At 39.3% G+C, this 15849-nt stretch overlaps 1 protein-coding gene across 1 annotated transcript in view; it reads right to left on the reverse strand.

The window, feature by feature from the left end:
* WWTR1 (WW domain containing transcription regulator 1) overlaps positions 1-15849 on the reverse strand; it is a 45639-nt gene that overhangs the window by 8385 nt on the left and 21405 nt on the right. The window contains exons 2-3 of the mRNA XM_068200119.1: positions 12602-12738; positions 1877-2073 (exon numbers count right to left, since the gene is read on the reverse strand). Coding sequence (XP_068056220.1) covers positions 1877-2073; positions 12602-12738 — 334 coding nt within the window. The remainder of the gene's footprint in view (positions 1-1876; positions 2074-12601; positions 12739-15849) is intronic.

The raw sequence follows: 15849 nt of genomic DNA on the forward strand, positions 1-15849 counted from the left end.
GGAAAGTTGGCAAAACCAAATTAGTATAAAAGAACATTAACTCCTTATAGAATGATAAAACTGAGTAAGGAAACCTTTAAATAGATGCTATCATGCTGGTTTTCTGAAATGCTGCCCTTCTAGCATGAACTCAGTCTAGAGTTCTAGGGTTTTAGGAACTACATGAAGAGAAGGACAAAGAAGGAAAGAAATTCCCTAAGCCAAGAGCTTCCAGAGCTATGACCTCTTCCTTGCTAGGCATGCTGCTCCACCCCAGCAGCTGCTGCCAGGAATGGCTGTGGGGAGCCAGCAGCTGCTACTGGGCTGAAAGGTTTGTGACCCTCCAAAGAATCCTTCCCCTCTCACTCAAATGCTCTGTACCTCCTTACAGCTGCTACAGCAGCATACACCCTTACTCAGCATTTTTCCCATAGATAGGTTACACTAGGAAAGCAAAAACAGCAAGGGAGGGTCAGGACAGGAGTAACTGTACTTGGACACTGATGACCCGAGAGGATAATTGCACCCTCAGCTGCCAGGGTTCAGGATTCTGAGGTTACTGGAAGGAAGTTCACAACATTCTGATAGGAAGAAGATTTTGCATCTTTCTTTCCTCCCTAAGAGTTACACCAATTTTAAAAGCTTGAGTAATGCAAAGTGATGCTGTACTGCTTCATGCAATGCGGAGCTTCCAAAAACACTACAAGGGCAGGGTGGTACTGGGCACAGTAAGTGGAAGTCTTGACTGAGTATGGCACAGCTGCAGAGTGCTGTGAATATACTGGTTTCAAAGTCAGCAAAGCAGCAAAACCCTCCCTTGTGTTAATGGTACAACTGTTTTGAAGCCTAATTTGCTCGATTTGAATCAAGAATAGAGCCAAAGAGAGTAAAAATAGCTAAACATGTTGTTAGCATGATGACAATCATGACAAAGCTCATACCAAATACCCTCACTCTCTTCTCACATCCCTCTCTATCATGAGCTCCTGATGGGAAAAGAGAAGCCACGCAAAGACTTGAGACCATTGCCCATGTCAGAGACCGCCACCTTAATCTTGTGAAAGTTTTTAAAGGTACTTAGAACTGGTAACTGCAGCATCTGCAAGGCCACAAATAATGATATGTTTCTTGATAAAGTGTACTTCTTTCATGATGTTTCTGAGAGAAACAGATTATCTTTTTTTTTTTCCCCACTAAGGAATCCGATTAATACGCCATACAAACACAACACCACTAGTGGACTTGTCTGTAACCGATGAAACACAATTCTTAAAACTTTGTTTTCTTAAGGGAGTATAAAGGAAATTACATATCTATTTTGTACAGTATGAGTCATTATATAGAGCTGAAACTTAAGAAAGAGAACAATAAGCAAAACATCCACAAATAACCAACTCTGAAAAGTCTTCCGATAAGAGGTGCTCATGTAAGACGTGAATGTGATTTTATTTTAACTAAAAGGCAAAGGGTGCAAATTAAGAGAGTACAGACTGGAGTCAAGAACAATTCCATGTGTTCTTCCTTTATCTTCAGTGAAGTATGAACATGGTCTCCTATGCAAACCAAGTTAAACTGCACATGAATCAGTGTTAGTTGCCCTAGTTGCTTACGGACAGACACAGAATAGAATTTGGTCCTTACATAACTATTAATAAAGACTGGTAAGAAAGATGCCAGGTCTGTAACTTCTGACTGATGGCAATCCCGTGTTCTGTTCAGTGCCAGTTTTGAGGAAAAAAACTGAAATTATCTGTTTATATTAGCTTTTTGGTTACCCTTCTGTAAAACTATAGTTAGTCTTGACATAAAGTAACAGAGCTACTAAGTGTACTTGTTAAAAATTTGGATGCATTGAGCTAAAAGCTCTTGAACAAACTAAGAGTATCTTTGGTGTTACCTGTCGCAGTAACTCCTCCTGACGCATCCGAATCCGCTCCCTCTCCATCTGGATTCTCTGGAGCCTCAGCTTCTGCTGCTGCTGCTGCTGCTGCGTGGCCAGAGCGCTGGGCAGGGTCAGCAGTGCTGGGGGCTGTGGGGGGTGGCTCTGCTGCAGCAGGGCTGTGCTGGGGGGCAGCTGCGGCTGGGCATGCATCACTGCGGGAAAGACAGAACCCATGGAGCTTGGGCAGAGCTGTATTTTCACATAACAGAGGGCCCAGGACACATGCTGCTCACTTACAGGAATGCACTATTAGAATTACTGTACTTCAAGTGATTGAGAGAACTACTCCATCTGGCAAGATACGCACTAGCAATTGCTTAATAAATTATTTTTAATGTTCTGAATGTATCACGCAGGAATACTTACAATACAACAAGTATTTATATTTACCCTGGTATGTTCAAATATTTACCTAATGAACTAGTAAATAACATTTTTTAAAATTGAAAATTCCTAAATATGTGTGCCTATAATAGGCAGTAAGCTAGTAAAAAATATTTCAGTGTAACATTTTCTTTATTGACAGATTTGAATCAATTGTTACCAGAAGTAATTTCCGATTAACAACTGAAACTTCTTCTGTTAGGATATGACCCATCAGTCCTCCACCTTTGGTAGGATATTCTCAAGGTTGACAGGGGAAGAACATCATGGATGGCAGGGTTAGAAACAGGACCTTTGATAAGCAAACCTGAGTTATACCCAGGCAAACCCCTTCACTTGCTGACAGAAGGCTGTTGCTGAGCAAGTTAAGGCTGCTTAGATTGTTAATGTTTCTTAAATCAGCATAATCCTTTCTGTTCAAATTCAGAAACTATAAATCAGAGCAGAATTCTCTGTGAGACAGACATTTTTATTCATAGAACTGCTATGAAAGAAACTGTAAGTCTGTGTAGCTCTCTGTGTGTCACTCTGGTGCCAACATGTCACAAAGCTAATAGGATGCCCTGTCATCTCAAGACAGGAGGTATCACTCCTGTCTCACCAAGACAAATTTCTTCCTGTTTATGGTGCTAAGAATAGCGTCCAGCATTGAAATCCTCCAAACAAGCCAGGAGTGAAACATAGTGAATTTTCAACATTTTAACTCTATGGTTTGTTCAGGACCCAGGTTAGATTTATTACTGATGCAGATCAGGCCTAGCTGCATGGACCAGGTGAGAACTAATCCTGGGCTATCTCCAGAGCCAGTCTGGATCTAAGGGCAGCTTTACTACCTGTAGGTGGTGCATAGCCCACAGTAATAAATCCTTCTGGACCTTGTGGAAAGCAACCAGGCAGAACCAAACCATCTTTGCAACCTGCTTCCAGAAGCAGTTGTTCTGGAGAGTACTGCAGATTGATGCCAGTGTGCCATCCCACAGGAGGTTTAGATTGGAGATAAGGAAAAATTTCTTTGCCAAAAGGTTTGTCCAGCTCTGGCACAGGCTTATCAGGACAGTGATCCATCCCTTGAGGAATTTAAAAGCTGTGTGGTTGTAGCACTTGAGGATTTGGGTCAGCGGTGGCCTTGGTAGTGCTGGGTTAATTGTTAGGCTCGCCCCTCTTTGAGCTTTTCCAACCCAAATGATTCGATGATTCTAATTCTATCAGATCTGGGCTAGATCTTACTACAATTTCATATGCAACACTATAGGTAATGTCAGGTAGATTTTGTCCTGCAACCCTACCTACTTGGGCAAACCCCACCACCCAGGCAGAACAACAGCCTCTTCAAAAGAAGTGTGGCAAAGTGTGATGATACCATTATTACAGGACTAAGACTTTACCAATTTTCACTGTGTCAGTTTTTCAAGCAACAAGAAAAAAAATTGAATAAACTAAGTTGCTCTTCTTAATGGTAGAGTTACAATGATATGCACAGGGAAAATGGAAAAATATTGTATCTGGAATACTTTTAAGCATGCTTGATAGGTCCGATACTGTCTAGACTTCAAATTAATAGTGAATCTTTAAATACACTGGTAGAATAAAAAGAATCCCAACAATGGACAAATTACCCTTGTGGTATATATACTTGAGCTTAGTTTGTGAAAAATATTTTAAAAGCTAAGTGCTTTTCCTGGGACTGCTCAATTGAACCAGAACTGGACCCAGGCAGTAGAAGTGGGTTGGTATACAGCTGGTAACTTCTTGTCACTAATGGTCTGAACAAGCCCAGTGAAAGGTAAGTCTTGTGTCAGCCCCAGTGAGCAACTTAACAAACAGTGACATCCTACAAATCTCTGCTCCTTGTGATATAATCATATGCACATCTGTTGTGCTATTTATGAGGTTTTAGTAATGCCTACTTTAATTTATATTTCAGCTCTGAATTTGTATTTGAATGGTATGAGGAACATAATGGCATTTGGATTAAAAAAGAAAAACCTGCAGTTCACATTCCAGCTAGACTGCCCAATGCAGACTCCACTTTGACACCATCAGACAAACCAGGGACCCTTGACAGCTCCTCTCAGCCAGAGTTCCGTGGAGCCTTGGGAACATCGGGCTGGTTTTGAGAGGTCAAAAAGTTACTAAAGGAAAAAACAATTGGTCTTCAGTAAGCTTCAATTCACTAGGCAGGGTCTGGGACTGCAGTGTGACATTTCTAAAGTTCTGCAAAGAAAAAAAATATTTGAAAGCTCAAATCTACCACTCTGTGGTAAAGGAGACTGGTTCTAACATAATAGGAGAAAAGTCTCATCATTACAGCAGACAGATTCAGGGTGCCCTTAAATTCACTTCTCTTGGGGAAAACCTAATTTATTTTGCAAAATGAAGTAAGTCTTTCAGTAAACAGCCATTATGAAATTATCCAGCCCAAATGAAAGCAAATAAAAACATGGAGCTAAGTTCCAAACCTGAACTATGCGACCACACTTCCATTGTGGTCCATGAAATTGCAACTCTTTAGTTTACATCATTAGACCTATGTGGTTCTATTTTTCCAGTTAAAAGAAAAAAATTAAAATAATTCTTTTATTGATTTTGTTTGCCTTTAAATTATTAATGATATCCTAGTGAATTAGGTTTTCTGACATTGTAGGAGACCTTTCTGTTGATGACTTTGCTGTATATATACTAGGCAAGGATTATTTTGTGGACAAGAGACACTGCGTGTTGCAGAAGCCAAAACATGCAAGTGTCAATCATTTTTGACATATGCATTGAACTGATTGCACCTACTTTTATTATTTGTCAGAAGTGTCTGGATGCAACTGTGGGTCTTTCTGCTCTGTTTATAGGCAGCCCAGAAACAAATTCATATGAACTAGCCAAAGCCAGGTCTCATGCAACACAATCTGATGAAAAACAAATGTCTACAAAGGTTAAAAAAACCCCAAAAACTGAAAAACCAGCCATACTACAGTTCTGACTTAGTCACGACACTGTAAAGAAAAAAAGACTGGGCTCCCCTCCTTTTCTCACTCCACTTCAGCCAACAAAGAACTGCTTGTTTCATTTATTTCCCAGAAAGAAGCATTAGCCTTCTAACAAGGTCAGCAAAAAATGCTGCTTTTCAGTTCTGGTGCATTTTGTTCCAAAAATCTGTAAAGTATTAAAGCAAAAAGTTGCACTATCCCAGTACACAGAGACTCCTTTATTCAGATTTCTGAGCTGAAAATAGCTATATAGAAATTTCTCAACAGTTTCAACTGTTAAGGTCTGTGATATCCACATTTAACTAATCTTTCCCGTCTTCAATGATTTAAGACTAAAAAAAAACAATACAAACAACCTGCAGGTGCAACATCAAAGCTATGGTTTAGCAGGAAGCTATTTAAAAGACTGGAGATTTACTCTGCAAGCACTTCTAACAATAAATCAGTAACAAAAAGTGATGACGGGAGCTGCTTGAGTGGGCAGCTTTAATGCTAATTATTAATTACTGATGACTGTTAGATTTAAAATATTTAATAAATTATTTTTATGTTTGCTTCATGCAATCTTCAGCTTTTACATTTCATTCACTTTGAAACTGTGGAAATGACCCTCCACTCTTGCACTGGCACATGTTAGGATTACTAACCTTGAGGGGAAATGCTTACACCAACAGGAACTTATTTGTGTCAAAATTAAAAATTACTAGAATTTGAAAAAATACCAACATCTCTCTTGAACACATCAAACTTTAGCATTTCAGATTTACTAGATGGTCAGTTGCTGGCTTAAAGGCATATGTCCTTTGATTTAATTTACCTGATACTGAAGTTACTCCCTATTAGACTCTGTACACCACTGTCCTTAAACATAAATAAATTACTCCATTTGAAATCTGCCTGATAAATCACTTGTTAGAGGTTTTAATTGCAAACTACCAAAATCCCCTCATTCTTTTGAGAGCTGCATCACAAAACACTCATTCCCACAGATGAACGTGCAAGTCCTCTATAATGCTTTCAGGTCTCAGAAAGTAATCATCAGAAGCAGGTGCCAAGATTATTCACACTGACCACAAATGAATTGTGTTTGCTTCTTTCAGGATATCCAGTAATTAAAAATTATCTGGAACAGGAAGCCTTTCCACCACGCAGGTGGTATGAGGGTATGGACTACAGAGAGGGAAAAACATGTTCCTCTCAGTGTCACACATTTCTAGCCAAGGCAAACCAAGACTTGAAAAATCCTGGACATTAGTGAACACTCTTCACGGACATTAGTGAACACTAAAATACATATCATCTGGTTTTGAACACTTTGGGAGTTCCTGTGTTCTTATCTCCAGAGACTGCTTTGACATAGTTACCAAAACTGCTTTTTATCATCCTTAAACAATAGTAGCTACACCTCTTTTATCATGGCAGGATATGGAAACTTTGGTTCATGTGTTTATTGTTCCTAGACAGGATTTTGGCACTGGTTTTTTGATTGGATTTCCTGGCTGGTTAAAAAAAATGAAAGCAGAGGTAAAGTGCTATAACTCCCAGTTGTCCAGACCCATTTGAAATACCAATACAGCTGAAAGCTAAACTTCTTAGATTCATGGATGATTTTCTATTAAACAACAAGTGTCAAAGGCTCTTCACAATAAAAAATTCCAATCTGTAATATCCAATGTTCTACATCTTAGAGAACCAGTGAATTAATAGTGAAAGCCATTCTGCTTGTATCACTTGGGTCATGCTTGCTTGTGGGTCTTGGCAGAGTACCTTCTGAGGTAAGGTTCTCTTCTTCAGAAGGGAAAACCAAAAATTAAATAGTTCTTCATCTGGAGTTTGATACAAGAAGTAAACGTGGTTGAATTCTCAGGATCAATGCATACAGTGACCCTAAACAAATTTAGGCTTTCCACAGTTTTCTGCCTGAACTGGTTGATTTATAATATGAAGATAATTATTACCAGCTTCTGCCAGAGATGAGCCATGTTATTTTTCTTATAGTCAGTATTTACACTAATCTGATCAGGTGAAAGTGGAGATGTCAAGAACAAACTAAAATACATGTGGCACTCTTCTCCCTCTGCCAGAAATTATTCTCCATTCTTAAGTGTTTGCATTTGTGTGTGGGTGTGGGACATGTTCTGACACTGCTCCACTCAGTGCTGATGACAGAACATCCATTTCTTTTGTGGTGCCAGTCTCCTTCCTGACGAACACGAGAACTGCACCAGGACCTTCTTCTCTGTCACAAAGGATTCCTACACTTGCGTGCACAAAGTCCCGAGCTTCTGCTCTGGTCCCACCACTCACCCTGCTTTCAGCAGAGGATGGGTTAGAGCCCTTGCATGGCCCCTTCCCACCTAAGCTATTCTGGGATGGGCACAACCATAACTTGTGCAAGACCTCAGCCGTGTGTGGAAACTCATCCAGGAAAGAAGTCCTTACCTCAGAACAGGCATCTCCACCTTTGTGAGCTCACAGCATCAATACTGATCTCCCAGCAACTGTCCCTCCATTCAGTACACCTGAATGAGTCCACTAATGAGGTTCTTATCAAACCTCCTTGAGGATGTGACTAGCAGACAGCTGATAAACCAGTACCACAGAGATAAAGTAATACAATCTGCTCCAGATATAGAGTACAGGAACACTGAAAATCCCAGGAACTGTAACACTATTTATGATTTTTTTCTCGGCAAACATGCATATTAATGAATTCTTTTTGGCAGAACCTAAGAGATTATATATTTATAAGTTACTATGTCAGTGTACAGAATTAAAAGAGATTCAGGTACATTTTCTGAAGGCAGCCTTATCTGGGCCAACAGATACTATATGTCAATCATCATTGCAGAACAGCCCCAGTCAGCAGGGACCTTGAAAGACCATCTTATACAAACTTACATGGAAAATAATACATTGCAAGGGAGAAAACAGAGAGGGTAATAGAAGATGGCTCAGCTCTAAGTAGAAGATCCACATGGACACAGCTTGCTCCTGAGCTCCAGACCTTGTCACTCCCTCCCTGACAGACAGATCATAAGTAACTACAGCATTTAAAACCCTTTCTGCCCATCAATACCATCTCTGTGCACAGTCTGATGAATCATGCAAGTTCTCTTTTACCAGAAGGGGTAAAACCAGGCACACCTTTCTGTAATTTCTGCTGCTGGAGTGTCCACTGTGAAGAAAGGCAACGGGGACAGTGGTGAGCATCAGGGACACGGCCCCTGACTGGGCTTTGGCAGTTTGGGTTAGACCAAACACCGATTTTAACCACAGTTAGATAAACTGAAAGCCCCTATCCACACCCAAACAAACTCAGAGGCATTTCACAAAGTGGCAGTGCCCAAAACTCTCAAACCAGCAAACTCTGGGCACTGCTTAACACACATTTCTGTCACTCACACGGGATGTAGAGTAACTGTGCCTTGCAGCCTGCAGCAGTTATTTGCTCCAAATCCCACATCCAGTTGTGCCACAGGGTGGGCAAGAAGTCTTCTGAGATTTTTTGCAGATAGTATGTTCTTTTTGTATGAGATTTTTAAGGAACTCACATATAAATTCAAGCTAAATTATACAGAAAACATAAATACTATTAAAGGGGTTCATTATTTTATGGCAAAGTAAGTTGCAAATTGCTAAATTTGGAAAATATTTAAATGAAGACCAGATTGTGCTTACCCACTGGATGAAGAGTACAATCACAAAAGAAATCTCTTTAAAGCACTTTGAAGGGAGAAGGATGGAAATAACAATGGTTTTGAGTGTTGCTTAATGTAGAATAGAGAAGGACTACAAAATAAGTAGCATTTAATTAAAAAAATCTTGCAAAAGAAACTCCTGTAGGGACCTAATTTTTCCTCTAAATCTTGCTACACATAGTCCAAAATCATCCTCCACAATATTTGTACAGCAGGGAATGCCATGAAGGCAGAAGGGCGTGTGCAGCTCAGGCTGAGGCAGACTGTGACCCTCAGCTCGGGGCACTGCAGCTGCTCTCTCCTTCCTTCAGCACAGCGGGTCCCTGCGGATCCCTCTCCTCGTTCAGGGACCTCGGCCTGACAACTGAAACAGGGATTGAGAGTAATCCTCCTTCCACAAATGGCCCTTGATTCTACTGCAATAGTTGATTGGCAAGAGATAGGTAATACCTTATCAATCAGCTGGAAATGACTCTGTTTTAGAATGGGCGGAAAATTAGGATCTCTGCAGAATCAGCATCACGGTAAATGAATTTTCTGAAGATGCAAGAAATACACTGTTTCTGCTTGTCTTCAGTCTGAGGCTGATCACTTTCTCTTTGCTTCCAACAACAAAACATACACAAAATATTCCTATTAATGCTGTGCTTTCCTTAGTATATACATCTACAAATCATAGAAGAACAATGATGGTAAAATGTTAAGAAAAAACAAATTGAACAAGTCTAAATATATGCTAATCTGCAAGAACGTGTTTTCAATCTATATGACAAATTTTCCTTTTCATTCATGAAACGTCACTGAATTTAGTCATGATGTATAAATGAGCACAGAAACTTGCCTAGCATATATTACTTTCCTGTAAATACAACAAGAAGCATCAAAGGAAAAAACACCCAATGCCTTTGTTCTGAAACATTTAAAAGGCAGTGCTTTTAATGTTAGTGTGAAAACTAACACTAATGAAGAGTTCACTTATAGCTCATAAATAGGCAACATAAAACCATAGTAAGAGAAAAGCCAGAAAATACAGCAGGTTTTTTAAAGTATGACTACTAACTTCAACCAACTTTCACTACATGCTTTTGTATGCCTCCAACACAGGCATACTATGATTTGGTACCACTTAGTCACACTCTGTGCTTTGATAAAATGTTTGTAAGTGCCTTTGTACAATTCCCAGCAAATATTGCTGAAAGTTTATAAACCAAAGCAACAAGCTGTACAAAACAAACCGTATTTTCCTCCTCTTCATAAGAAGTACAAGGAAAACACATGTGCTAGTAACTGGAAGTGCAGACCAGTGTGCAGACCTGAAATCTTTTAAGTGGCACATCTTCAAAAGAAAAACTTCTTTTAATTCCTACCATACAAAACACAAAACAAACAAAAAAACAAACAAAAAAAAAGCTAAGGCAAAAGGCAGATGCACAGACTCATTTGCTGCAAGGTCACAAAATTAGGGCCACAAGAGTGGTATGGATGCCTCTCCCATGGCTCCTGTCATGTCTGTGAGCTGTGGGCTCCATCCCTTCGGGGCCAACGCTGTCCATGCCGAGAGAGCAGAGCCAGGAACGCGGGGCTGGGCAGCTGCATTGTCAGCACAGGGGAGCACTAAGGCCCTTCCTTTTGGCTACGGCAATTTAAAAATAGAGACATTCTACTTTAGCACTGGAAACAACAGTCACACGTATTTCAAACTGCCATGTGAAGTATTCAGAGGCTGCAGTGCTCTGTGCAGATTACTGCAATCTTTCTGTGTAATTCCTGTGTGTATATACACGCATATACACACAGTTTCTAGATTAAATCTTACAAGACATATTTTTTAATAAAATAGTGTCACATTTAGTGTGCTTTTGAAAGCCATCAAAATGAGAAAAAGCTCACTAAGGCATATTGATGGAATGTTTTCTGCATTAAATAAATACAGATACTGTGCAGATTTTTACATACTGTTTCTAGTGGGAAATTCAATCACACATCTGAACCACTATGCCAAGAACTGCATATAAACCTACACAAAAAGTCAAACCTCATATTTTTTATATATATATATATATATATGAAGAACAGACTTTTCATTAGGTATAGACTTTTATTTCTAATCCTTTGAATCTCAAGAAAGACCCTCCTCTAAAATTCAGTATACATGTGTTTTAATCCAGGATTTGGCTTTCATTCACTTCCACTAATAAATTGAGGGGAAAATACTCTGTACACTGTCCTGACTTATGGCACTGCTGTTTTTTAATGAGGGAGAATGCAACAGATGTTAATATAAGTGGAGGAGTTGGTATGAACAAAAACCCCTGCTGTCCTATTCTTACCTCTCAACCATTCCAGCACTGCTATAAACAGACTGATCCACACACAGCTGTGGTTTGAAGCCACAGCAGAGCAATTGTTAGTTTCACCATATGCTACGACACTCTGCAGATACCCTAACCTTTCAGATTTTATTCAGGTTTCTTCTGCAGATATCCACTCTCGCATTATGGCTTGCTACTGCCCACTAAGTCTTGTAATGTAACCAACACCTACTGCATGTATGCAAGCAAAGCATACAAAGTTGATGAGACAAAGGTAGAAAAAAGAACTGAAGTTAATTACCTCAGAGGTCCTAGGTGTTTCTTATAAATTTAAGACCAAAGTAAATATTGCACTACTTCTGTTGGTGATCACTAGCAGACAAATGTTCAGCATTTTCTTGGCATGTGAAGAGACAGAAATCATGAACCACACTGCAAGTGGACAATCAAGAAATCATGAGGTCAACTTACCAAAAAGTAACCAGAACAAGAAACTGCTATGTGTTTTTAAGGCTCCCTTTTTGACATCTTGAGCCTGTAAGCTCATCTTCTTGAGTAGTAGAAAAGTTAAAGCTCCAGAAGTGGAACATTAGGGATTATTTGCAATTCTCAATTATATATGAAAATATTTTTTTCCATTTACAAATTTTCTTTAAAATGTTTGAGTTTTAATGTCTGTATTTGCACTAAGGCTTAAATCTGGCAATATCAGATTTATGTAAGTTGACAATTAAATTTACACTTGAAGTGCTAAACAGAAACAGCAAGAGAACCACACCAGTTATAAGAATTTTGTGGGTAATTCACACTGCAAAGACTTTTTAGTAGTTTGCAAGTTGCTTCCAGTGCAGAACCTCACTATGCAAAAGCCCTACCACCATAAACAAACTAACAAGCAAACCAGCTACACCTTCTGACCTGAAGAAATACAGGAATAACTGTGGACAAGTTATCCAACAGCTTGGACATGATGTGGAGGGCTTGTGAGGGTTTTATACCACCTCAGAACAGAAAAGCACAGACAGAACTTATTTTTCTATGTCTAACACTACGCCAAAAAGCCATGGAGGCTCTAAAATAGACCATAAAATGTTAGAACTTCACCTCAAACAGTACAAATTCACTTGCTGCCAAGTCTACAAAGGGGAAAATTAAGTAAATGAAGGGGAGAACATACTGTTAGGTCTGATAGCAGAATCAGAGCTACCTTCTTGAACCAAAAATTACTTTGACAAACAAATCAGGAGGAGTCTCTCCTATCTCTTCTGTGTTTTCACCGGAGAGATGCCATCCAGTACTCACTGAGATTTGGCTGAGACATTGCCATGGTCCTCTGTGGTGCCGGTGTGGATGTGGCTGCAGGATGGTGGCTAAGGTGATTCAGAGGCTGGTTCATAGGTTTTCGAGGATCTTGCCATGTTGTAATTTTTTCAATATGGCTGCGAAAAAAAGGATACAAGTTTAACATAAAATACCTGGTATATTATATAGGTAGTTAAGCATAATGTCATGAAAGTCCTATTTGTTTTTCTTATTCCACATCTGCCCTTGTCATCTCACCCTCACCCACTTGAAATTATCTATCATCTGGTTGCTCACTTTTTCTTCTGCTCTTCTGCCCCTGCTGTTCTAATTTCTTTTTGCCCTACTGCTGAATAATTACTTTTACTTGAACAACTGGAAAATTCTATTGTCATACTGAAAATATGTAATACACACTCATCTTCAGATTATTTAATTGTCCGAAAGTTGTTTACTCTTGTCCTACTAGTCTTTTCCTACATATTCAATATATGGCCATTCCTCACTCAGCAATGGTCATTTTCCTGAGAATTGAAAAGACAAGTATTTGTCTCGCCAAATCCAACTGTTTTCTTGCTTTCCACATTATGAAAAGTAGTCTTTCTATATGTCTCCAAAAATACCAAAATTCCCACTACTGAACCAGGCAGATTGCAGCCTCATGACTCATGTGTAATCACCAATTTCTCTGTAAAGGCACTAAGAGTTTTCATTGCAATGCAGTTAACAACATGCCTACCATTTCAGTATGCAAATTCTCATATACATGCATTCCCCTGAAAACAGTGGAGTCACGCACAAATCCACATAAATTTTACAATGAAGTAACAATAACAATGATCACTGTAAAGTATTTTTGGCCACAGAATTCAGCGGTGAAAGAACAATGGTTTTGTTGCAGCTGAAAGTTTACACTGAAATGCATCTGTTCTGTAAGAAACTTAATAGAAGAGTGTTAAGGATGAGCATGTAATTCTATTTGAAACATGAAAAGAAAAAGGAAGTATGTTAAAGCAATCATTAGTCTAGTATCTCTCAAGGGATTGCCTGGCTCCAAGTCCAAACAGCTAACCAGGTTACTGTCTGTACTTGAGTGGGCTCTCCTCTATTAGCTTTTTTGTTACAAAGAGGTAAGTCTTCAAGAAGAACATATCAAGAGGCATAAAATTTAAACATTCTGTGTCTGGAAAACCATTTTGATCCAACTTTCATAAAAGAACAGCCTAAAATTTTTACTGAGCTCCATCTTAAACTTGCCATTGCTTCTGCAGACCCCAGTGGCAACCACTGCTGCCACCACTCCACACCCAGCTGTTCACCAGACCAATTTCACAACCAAGTTTCAGTCTATATTGTGATATACATCTCAGGTATTACCAAAAACAGGGTGAATTACAAGAAGAGAAAAAAGAAAAGAACAGAAAAATGTGACATCTTTATGCAGTCTGTAGCCATTTTCTTCTCCTAATATTTTGCATTTAATGTACAATTCTCAAACAGAAGACCGCACTTTTACATGAATGCTACTCAGCTTCAAACTGCTGAGTCACTTCCTTTCTTCACAGCTTCTAGAGTATTTGCTATTATTCACAATGCAACCACTCATCATTGCTTCTCTCTAGAATTAAAACACTTTATTCTCCTGTCACTGTAAATTTTTATTACATTTTAGCTTTTATTCTCTCTACTCTTACATTTCAAGAATAAGAATTTTTGCATACGGTGCATGAAGTCACAGAGCCTCGAACTTTAACAATATGTTGCCTCATCTATAATACTGAAATAGAACTATGTAGATAAGTAAAGAACTTCTACGACTTACTTCTGTAACTTTTATAAGATTCTTATTTGAGGCATATTCAAACAAGGCAGCCCCAAAAATCCATACTAAAATTCTCACTTTCAAGTTTTTCAAAAGCAATTTTTGCATCTCTTATTATTATAAATCCTAATATCAGAGCTGGCCATTTTTCAACAAGGTCTTCATTCATAAACAAGCAGAACAAAAAGCAGAGATGTCTATTTTAGCTTCTGTTTCTGCATCATGATCTCCATATGCAAACAAGAACTTCACATGTTCCAATAAAATCAGAGAAAGTTAAATATTTACAAACTCAATGATAAAAAAACTCAAATGAGATAAACAAGAATCTGACCAATGGGACGGATGCTACCATAACTACTTCTCCAACCTGCTCAGATCATGGCATTCCCACCCATAAAGTCCTGCATTGCTCCAATTCAGCAAGTGCAAATTGTATCACAACGGTGGACCCTCATTGAAGAAAAATTAAACCAAAGCTCAGATCTAAACAGCTGAATATTTTACTCGGACTTAAGGATTCTGTTCCACCTGTTGCACCCTAGGCTTTTGTTAAAGGCCTCCTGTTTGGGTGTCAGCCTCCTGCTTTGAAATGTCAGCATTCCTCTGAATTCGTACTGCTGCTTTGTCCTGCATTTTGTAACTGCAAGGCTCTAATCCCTGACTTCCACTGCAGCCTTGCCAAGACATCTCAGCGAGTTTAAATCAGCAAGCAGCAGCATGAGGGACACCAAATCTCTTTCTGCTTGTATGCACTCCAAATGAGATACAACCAATGTATCTCAGTGGGTTCTATTTTCAGACCATTTTTCTCTTTTTTTGTTTTGTATTTTTTTTCTGGTATTAGGAAATTCAGAGCAACTAATCTAAAAAGGTTGTAGGGGAACTGAGAAAGACAAACGGATTATTCTGTAAGTGTACTATCACCAGAAATAACACAAACACAGAGTTTGACCAACAGCGTCATGCTTTTTTGGGGTACTTTATCAGGGCTTAAACACAGGGACTGAGTTTTGTGACTGAGCCACATCAAAGTGAAGCTGCTGCTGAGTGGGAAGCTGGTGACTCACCACAGCACAGCTCTGACTCAGAGCCCCTCCGAGGGAGCCACACTCACTCTGCCTTGGAGCACCTCCAGCCATCCAAAGCCAAACATTGGGAAATCTGTTTACATCTCCTGGAGCAGAGCCAAGGCATTGCCCAACCTTCTCTTTGTCCCTCTGCTCCTTGTAAACAAAAACACCACAGAAAGAAAGTGTATTGGAAGTCAGAGGCCATTCACACTGCTCTGACGCTGTGTGATGTGGCAGATATGCCTTTATACAGATGGGACGTTTTTTAAATTTAAGAAAATTACCTCAGGGACACAACATTTGAGTCTATTGTCTGAGCTTGCTCAGGGTACTGCAGTACAATTTCTGGTAAA

Source organism: Anomalospiza imberbis, chromosome 10 (assembly GCF_031753505.1).
Source record: "Anomalospiza imberbis isolate Cuckoo-Finch-1a 21T00152 chromosome 10, ASM3175350v1, whole genome shotgun sequence".
NCBI classification, from domain to species: domain Eukaryota; kingdom Metazoa; phylum Chordata; class Aves; order Passeriformes; family Viduidae; genus Anomalospiza; species Anomalospiza imberbis.